This window comes from Bos taurus, chromosome 11, assembly GCF_002263795.3.
Source record: "Bos taurus isolate L1 Dominette 01449 registration number 42190680 breed Hereford chromosome 11, ARS-UCD2.0, whole genome shotgun sequence".
Taxonomy (NCBI): Eukaryota; Metazoa; Chordata; class Mammalia; order Artiodactyla; family Bovidae; genus Bos; species Bos taurus.
Window position 1 is genome coordinate 88463790 of NC_037338.1, and position 8823 is coordinate 88472612.

Sequence of the window (8823 nt, forward strand, 5' to 3'; positions counted from 1 at the left end):
AAGATCCTCTGGAGAAGGCTACCCACTCCAGTATTCTTGGGCTTCCCTTGTGGCTCAGCTGGTAAAGATTCCACCTGCAATGCGGGAGACCTGGGTTCAATCCCTGGGTTGGGAAGATCCCCTAGAGAAGGAAAGGCTACCCACTCCAGTATTCTGGCCTGGAGAATTCCGTGGACTGTATAGTCATGGGGTCACAAAGAGCCTGACACAACTGACGACTTTCACAACGACAACATGACATCACTGGAATATGTGTGACTATTTAATTAGGGACAGTATGTAGTAAGCAAGGGTTTTACTGTGTCTTTACCACCTGTATTCTTTACTCAATATTTGACTCTGTAGATTTGAGAGATATTTTCAGATCTATGCAGCTATTAATAAGTAAATTTTTATTTTTGTTTTATTTAGTTCTGGCCTTAGGACCCTTACAAAGGAATGTAATATGATGTCTAGTATCATGCTTGTAATTGGCCTAGGTTTGTACAGTGCTTTATAAATACCCATAGGCATACATGATTTGAGTTTCATCCAAGGGGGATTGTTCTTCTAGAATAATGTAATAAATATACACATCCTAAGGGGCTTGGGACAGTTGTGACAGATGTCAAATCAGGTCTTGTTAATTATCGGAATCTAATAAAGTAAACTTTTCCTTTTTTTCTTTTAGCTCCTGGTATTACAGCCTTCACTTTGCTTGTATCTTAGTATTATTGTTGTTGCCGGTGAAAAAAACTCAGAAAGGAAAGAGTACACATGAAAACGTTCAGCTGTCACGATCCAAAAAGTTTGATGAAAAAGACAATTCTTTGGGACAGAATAGTTTTTTCAGAACAAACAGTGTTTGCAATCAGAATCAAGAAATAACTTCTAGACATTCATCATTGAAGCAATGATGAGGAAAGCACTCTGATGGCTATTTTCTGTATGTTAAGGGGAACCAATCTTAGCACCTTTCAAGGGGTCTGTGTCTGTTGGGGAAGGGATCACATGGGGGGAAATCAGCCGGTTTTAGGTAGGCAATTCCCTGTATACCAGCTTGGAAATGGGGCGAAATACCCCTCCCATGCCATGTCTGGTGGGCCACGCCTTATCGAAAAATATTTCCATTATTTCAGTGGGCACTCAGGACCTCAGCATATGTCCGTAGGGTCGTATGTGTGCCCTGTTGCTGAATGTACGCTGTGTGTCCCAAGGCACTGAGAGAGGGAAAAATAATCGTGTCACTCCGGATGACTGAGAAAAATTAACTTCTCCAAATGAATGTCTTGCCTTAAACCCTCTATTTCCTAAACTGTTGTTTCCTAAATGGTCTTTTCAAGTGTGGCATTGTGTGAACGCTCTTTCAGTATTTGCTGTTGTGTGCTGCACAGGAATTCCAGAAGAATTTGAACAGAATTATTTAAGATTGTGGATACTTTAAAATGCAATGAACATCGCAGTATTGGAAGGGTTTTCCTAAAGTTTCTCAGATGACTACAGTATGTAGCAGAACTGTAAGCAGTGGTGGATGCCAAATTGTAGGTAGTTTATTTTCCTGGAGAATTTGATCACCCTGTGTCAGTGAGAGAACCCTCAAGGAAGGATTCCTTAAACATAATAAAAGGTTGGTGATGTGATATTTTAAGCTTATTCTTCTTCTTCAAAAAAGAGAGAAGATGACAAACGAAAGAAGGAAGGCGTGAATGAAGCGCTGCACCTGGCCCGTGGCACCTGTGTTTGTACACACGCCTGCACGTGGCATGGGTCCGAGGCTCAGTGGAAGTGCTCTTCACCCCGATTTACCTGAGTTGTGTGTGATCCTGTAAGACATAAAAGTTTAATAACTTTATAATCACGTTGGATTTTTAAGAGATGTATCAAACATAAATTATATAGAATTATAAAAGGATAATGAAAGTAATAGCGGGAGATTGCTTAAAGGCTTTGAAAGAGACATCATTGAGTGAAATTACTGTCTAGCGATTCACTTTTTTAATCCTTGAACAGTTGAATTCATATTTGGTTACGTTTTAGGAAAACAGAAACTTCAAAGCCATTGGATCTGAGCCACCTTTGTAGAGAACAATATAAATTAATTTCTAAACTCGTTTATCTTCTCTCGTGAAAGTTTTACCGTTAACTCTCGTTAACGAGTTTCAGATTCTTAAAGCAGAAAATGTGCTTTTTATCTTACAGGCCATTTTCACCGTAATTCATTTTGCCTTCAGTGGCTGGGTTCCTCCTTTGATCCCACAGTCTTATGATGCTTCAGCAATGAAAGCAGAGGAGAGGGTTGTGGTGCCAGCTTGGTATCAGGGTTCCGGTGGCCCAGGGTGATGAATGATGGGCCGACAGGGAGAAGGATGGGCAGGGTCTTCTGACTTCAGTTTTCTGTGACCCTTCTTTTGTGGAATTTATTTTCTTTTTTGCCTTAAATTTTTAAATGAAATGCAAATTGTCTATCTATGATGAGTCTCTTTTTTTTCTTCCCTTGTCATTAATAAATTTGCAAATGAAAGTTAATGACAAAACAACTCTTTGGCTTAAGCTGTGTAGTATTTCATTTCAAGACTAAAGGAAAAGGAAATGTGCTTGGAACTTCTGAGGTCTAATCAGCAAAAATACCTTCCCAGAACTTTAGCAATAACCTTGTCTTTGTTGATACGAAATGTTTTTACTTTTCTAAAGGTAATTTTTTCCCCACACCTGATGAGGTTAGTTAGCCATGCCCTGTTACCTCCTAGGAAAGGATGGATGGCTAAATAAATTTCTCTGTTTTCCCACACACTTGAATTTAAGTGAGCTGTGGAATTTGAGAGGCTAGAAAAGAGTAATCATGGAAAGTATCTGCTCCCCCCGCCCCAACCCCATACCATGCCTCCTCCATTTAATGCTGCAGAGAATCTGATCACTATTTAAAAAACACAGAGAGAGTAAAAGACAGGTCTAGGCATGTTTTTGCCTGGAGAATCCCAGGGACGGCGGAGCCTGGTGGGCTGCCGTCTATGGGGTCGCACAGAGTTGGACACAACTGAAGCAACTTAGCAGCAGCAGCAGGCATGTCATAAATGAAAACAAGAAAGTGTAATAAAAGCTTTTTTTGTTCAGCCTGCCTAGCCATTAACAAATAATCATGATTTAGTTCTATTATCTGATTATATTTAATTTCTCAGCCTGTAAACCTTGGTGATGGACAGGGTGGCCTGGTATGCTGTGATTCATGGGGTCGCAAAGAGTCGGACACGACTGAGCGACTGAACTGAACTGAAACCTATTATCACACTTAGCTATTTTTTTGCTCAGTGAATGTTATCATAGCACTACCATCTAGAAAGCAAGGCAGTTGATGAATTTTCCAATTACTTTGAAAATACTACATCATATACATATATACAGTTCTACTGATTTCCATCCCCCTGGATTATCTAGATTTTTGTTTCTGTATGACATGGGTTTTTGATTTTTGGAGAATCAAAAATTTTGGAGAACTTGTAAGTATGCAATCTAGAAGACAAACTAAAGAATTCTGATTCTCAGCTTGACCTTCCTCCTCAAGAAGAGACTTTTTCTGCTCTATAAATTGAATATATCTACTTGAAGTGTTGTAAGGGTTAATACTTTACTTCTAATTATGGTAGAAGAATTGAAAACTGGTATATCTCTACTATATTAAAGGGATTCATTGTAATATATGATTGCTTTTTTAATCAACAGGATTCAGTTCATTTTTATATTATTTCTTCATTCTTCAATTATCATGAAACCACTCCAGTTATATTTTTGGTTATTATTTTACTACTCAGGGAGAAAATGAACAAAATAATTCTTTTTCCCACAGTTTTATTTTTTGAAACCATGGCAGTTAATTTATTTTGATGTATCTCACCTGTCACCATTTTACAAATGGCTTTTTCTTAGTTTTTAAAATAAACATTTTTAATCGGAGCTCAGGGTAATTGAAGAAATTTATTTAGCTTCTAAAATACCCAGTATAATAGAGAAGGTTTATTTGGCTTCCAAAATGTCCAGCCACCACTTATGCCTCCACCATACTTTTGGTTAAAAAAGTATTTTTGTTAATTGATTCCCACTATGTGAAATTCCACAGATACCAGGTTTGAGGGGAAAAAATCGCAGTATTAAAGAATGGTTTTTAAATATGAAGGTAAGGGATTTCCCTGGTGGTCCAGTGGTTAGGATGCCGAGCTTCCAATGCACGGGGCACGGGTTGGATCCCTGGTTGGAGAACTAAAGATCCTGCAGCTGTGTGGCACGGCCAAAAATAAAATAGAGAAGTTAAACTTTTATATATGTGTGTGTGTGTGTATATATATATATATGTGTGTACATATACATATATAAATCAAAAATGGAGGTAACCCACACCAAAGCACTGATTGTCCTGGGAGGAGACCTGGGCATTCATGAGACACTGTCATTAGGGAGCTTTGTGACTTGGACATGTGACCTGCCCTCCAGAGGAAATTTCCTTAAGAAGGAAGCCCAGAGGGTGAGTTCCCAAAGTTTATAAGCAGTTGTGTTTGTAACGATTGGAAACCATTTGCAGCATCTGTAAGAGTTACCATCAGGATTATCTTCATGGTCATTTACTTTGACAACTTGAGCTCAAAGCCCTGACTTTTCAAAAGGTTTTTGAGACAACAGAGGAAAACCTTACAATCCATTAACTCAGAAGGCATGGCAGCATTCCATTTCTACTGAATACAGCCCTTAAAATGAAGCTTTCATAATGAAATAATGTCCACTGAAGAAAGTATTTTCTCTTTTTGCTTTCTCTGCTTTTTTGGTTTCTGTCTGTGCTATGTACAATTGAAGAAGATACGTGCTAAAAAATACTTTAATGAATTGACAGTTTTATTGGACAGGGTTTATCAACTTCTCGAATATTATTTCATTTAAAGAAAACTTAGTTATACCTTATTCTAAACTACAGAAAATAATTACTTTAAAATGTTGCCATTAAAATAATCCTAAAATGTATACTTTTATTCAAGGACTAGATGACATATAGGACAAGAATCTTTCCTGTTTAAAATGTATACCTTGTAAATTTCATTTGTAAATTCATGACCACCTCTGGCCATTTTTGCTTTTTTTGTTTCCTTATTTTAAGTTGTCCTAAATTACTAGTTTATTGATTTGAAGAGTTCTGCATTTTAGTTGAAAGAAAAAAATTACTTGAGAGAATAATTGTTTCAGAATGGTGCCTCTTATTACTGTGTCAGTGAAGCATTTGTCCCAAGTTTTAGATATAAACCAGTATTTTGTGGAGTTTTATTCAGCCACTAATAGTCCATCCTGGCTGAAGTTGAATATACCAAATTTGACAGAGGTGCAGAATTATTTCTAAATAACACTGTGAAATGTAATCCTAACTGCCCTCAAGGACCTAATAAAGCTACACTTAACCCGGTGTACATTTAACAAACACCTGCTCGTTTATACACTTAAGTTAGATGCTGAAGTTCTGCTTTCTGTACCTTCCTTGTAAAAGTGCTAGTGTAACAGGGCACACTCCTTATCGGGAAGAGGAAGATTGGCATTAAAGAGATGCCACTCTGAAATGTGGATTTGCAAGACTAGGATGCAGAGGGTCTCTATGGTGTTTTTCTTCAGCACCACGTAGACAAATCTATTTATAGTAATTTATTACAGAAGAAAATTTTAAATGAAATTTTCCACATTGGCATTTTGTAGGACTGCTCTTAGAATCAGTGACTAAGCTGCTTTTTCAGGCTCTTGTACAGAGCGTGCAGCCAATTACATTTTACTTGGTGGGCTGCTTAATAATGTTTTTATATATTTTCAAATAATATTTATTTTAAGAGGTTTTTAACATTATGCAAACCCCAGTAAAGAACTGACTCTACAGGTCATTGATTGAGAAGGCTTTCTGAAATGGAGCCTAAAGACACATTTTTATGCCAACTAATTTGTCTTGCCTTTAAAACATTATAACTGCCTTCTTTCAGTACATCTTTTATAAAGCAAAGAAATAAAAAACCCTGAGACTTTATGTTCTATGAATGAGAGTATAAAGATCCATGCAAAATGACTAGCTAAAGCTTACTCGGTGATGCATAACCATCCCTCCAGTCACATTTTATCAGATTTTGCTACTATAAAAAGAAATGGAAATAATAATGGAAAACCAAAAGTTAGGGAGCACCATCAGTGGAATAACTAACCATTTTCTTCATAACACATTTGAAATGGAAAAAGTGACTGGCTGCCTTTTACTGGAGTCATAAATGACTGTATCCTGCCCAGTCTCTGTGCTGGAGTTACTTTGAGAACTTGATCTGTTAATATTCCTCTTTGTTTTTTCTTACTCAAGGGCAAACACATGTAAAGAATTCCAGATATGCTTCTTTTATGATATTAAGTATTTCTGGTTCTGTATCTACAGGTTTGTCATCAAAGTACATTTGCTCCTGACTTTTTATTACAGGACAGAGGAATCAAGTGTCTAGCACACACTCGTTCCATCTCCAGTCACCTGTACACAGCTGTCTCCCCAGACCTGCAGGAGCATGATGGAAAGCAATAGGAATGAAAATAAAAATAATTGTGGCGAAACAAGAGAAACCCTCCTCCATAGAGTGTGGAAATGTGTGATTTCATTCCTGCCTTCCTTTAAAGGTTGCATCTTGATGTCTGCGTAGGAGTAGTTGAACATTGTCACCCCAACATGAGGGGCTCCGAGCTCCAGCAGCTGGTATTCAAAGCCCTTCACTTGCCGTCCCTGGGGGAGAACAAATAGATCGTGGTGTTCTGTGCTTTATGTTTTTATGATTCCAAAATATTTTTTTAAAGAAGTGTTATTTTTTGACAGATCCATGAAATAGTTCCTGTTGTCTGGTAAATGAAAACTACCACTGTGTCCGTTACACTGTGACGTGATGTTTCATAACCACACGTTTCTAGTCTGTGTCCCAAGAGCTGCCCTGGTAGCTTATTGCTGGGTTTCAAAGATGTTTTTAACTGAACATCTAAATGTTTTTTTTCTAATTTATGTGTCTTTAAAAATGATTAAACAGTAGTTTAAAATATATATGTGTGTGTTTGCTAATTGCAGAGCCTTTAAATTCAGTCTCTAGAGCTGACTATCCGAGAAGTAATGGTCATGAGAAGTAATGGTCTGTTTCATTGAAGGATTCTTCAGTTGGGTGGTAATACTCCCAGGAGTCATTGACTTTTTAACTGGTTTAAAAAAGATTAAAAAGAAACTATTGTCAGTTATAAACACTTGGGGAGACAGAACAACCTTAGGTTAGTAGTATATAGCAGCAGAGGATGAGATAGTGCAATGGCATCACTGACTCAATGGACATGATCTTGAGCAAATTCCAGGAGATAGCGGAGGACTGAGGAGCCTGGCATGCTTCAGTTCGTGGAGTCAAGAGTTGGACACGACTCAGCGACTTTATGTTCTAAAAGAACAAACAGCAAAGTGAGGAAGATGCTGCCTGTCCTCAATTACAAAGAAAAAGAGTTGACTTTCCCAGTCCTGCTGTTGGCATGTCCACTGCACTTGTATCTGGATCTGGTTTTTGCTTTTGTAAAACAGAGTGTTGGGACAGCCACTCGGTCTCTGTACCGTGATTACAGACTTAAGGGAATTTTGGAGTGTACTTCCGGTTCTTGCAGATGCGGTCTTGGACAGCTGTGGGGAAAACATATTACATTGTACTTTTGTACAGAGATGCTAGATGAATACCTACGAGTAAGTCCAGTTTCAGTCCTTTCTTGTTGGAAGGCAGCGACGGCAGGTTTGAATGACCCCACATGGAAGTTCGTGAAATTGAGCCATGACTAGGAATTGCCCGCCAACACAGTACCTCCATCAGCTTGTCCTGACAGGCTCAGCAGTGAAGGTAACTTGATTCACTTCACAGTAGGAGAGGCTGGGAGGCCAGGTAATAACAGGACTCCCCTTGTTTATAGATGAACATTGTAAGAGGTTTTGTATTTTTTTCTATCAATTCTTCATTCCACAATTATTTAATGAGTTCCAGCCCAATGTATTAGGTAATGAAAGACTAAATCAGGTCCTTGCCATTGAAGAGCTAATAAATAGTCACCATATAATATGGTAAATGCTTTATTAGAGGCAAGAACTATTGGCGGAGTCGGGGGGCAGGAAGAGGCACAGAGGAGTTGGCACTTGGGTTTGCAAGGAAGTGTTTTATTGGGCTGAGAAAGAGGTGCAAGGGGAACTAATTAGAAAAACAGTTTGTGGTTACTATTCAATCGCTAAGTCGTGTCCAACTCTTTGCGACCCCATGGGTTGCAGCATGCAGGTTCCTGCCCTCCACTATCTCCTGGAGTTTGCTCAAGTTCATATCCACTGAGTTGGTAATGCCATCTGATCATCTTATCCTCTGCTACCCCCTTCTTTTGCCTTCAGTCTCCCAGCATCAGGGTCTTTTCCAATGAGAAAAGCATATGTCAAGAGATTTATAGTGTTTACACAAATAGAATAAAAACAAGGAGAGTTACGCAAGTTTTGTTCTACTATGTGCTGACTTTCTATTTAACAATAACTTCATTCCCCTCAGTTAGAAAAGGGAGTAATAGGAAAACATTGTTTAGCCAGTGCTTAAAAATAAGACTTTACAAGCTATTTCAAGCATATAGTTCAGTACAGAACATTAAAACAGATTCTTATGTGCCCACCACTCAGAATAGATGTTTTTGCTTTGCCACATTAGGTTTAAAGTTTTTCTTTTTTTCATAAAAAGAAGATTGCACACAGGACCAGCTCCCCTGCCCCTGCCTTTTCCCCCTCCCCCTCCCCCTCCCTCCTCAAAAGTCACA

The 8823-nt window shown here is 38.4% G+C and overlaps 1 protein-coding gene across 2 annotated transcripts in view; it reads left to right on the plus strand.

Moving 5' to 3' along the window:
• MBOAT2 (membrane bound O-acyltransferase domain containing 2) overlaps positions 1 to 7057 on the plus strand; it is a 107763-nt gene extending 100706 nt beyond the window's left edge. For both annotated transcript variants that reach the window (XM_024999544.2, XM_024999545.2), the window contains exon 13: positions 671 to 7057. In XM_024999544.2, coding sequence (XP_024855312.1) covers positions 671 to 896 — 226 coding nt within the window. In that variant the 3' untranslated portion in view covers positions 897 to 7057. The remainder of the gene's footprint in view (positions 1 to 670) is intronic.
• The last annotated feature ends 1766 nt before the right edge of the window (positions 7058 to 8823 follow it).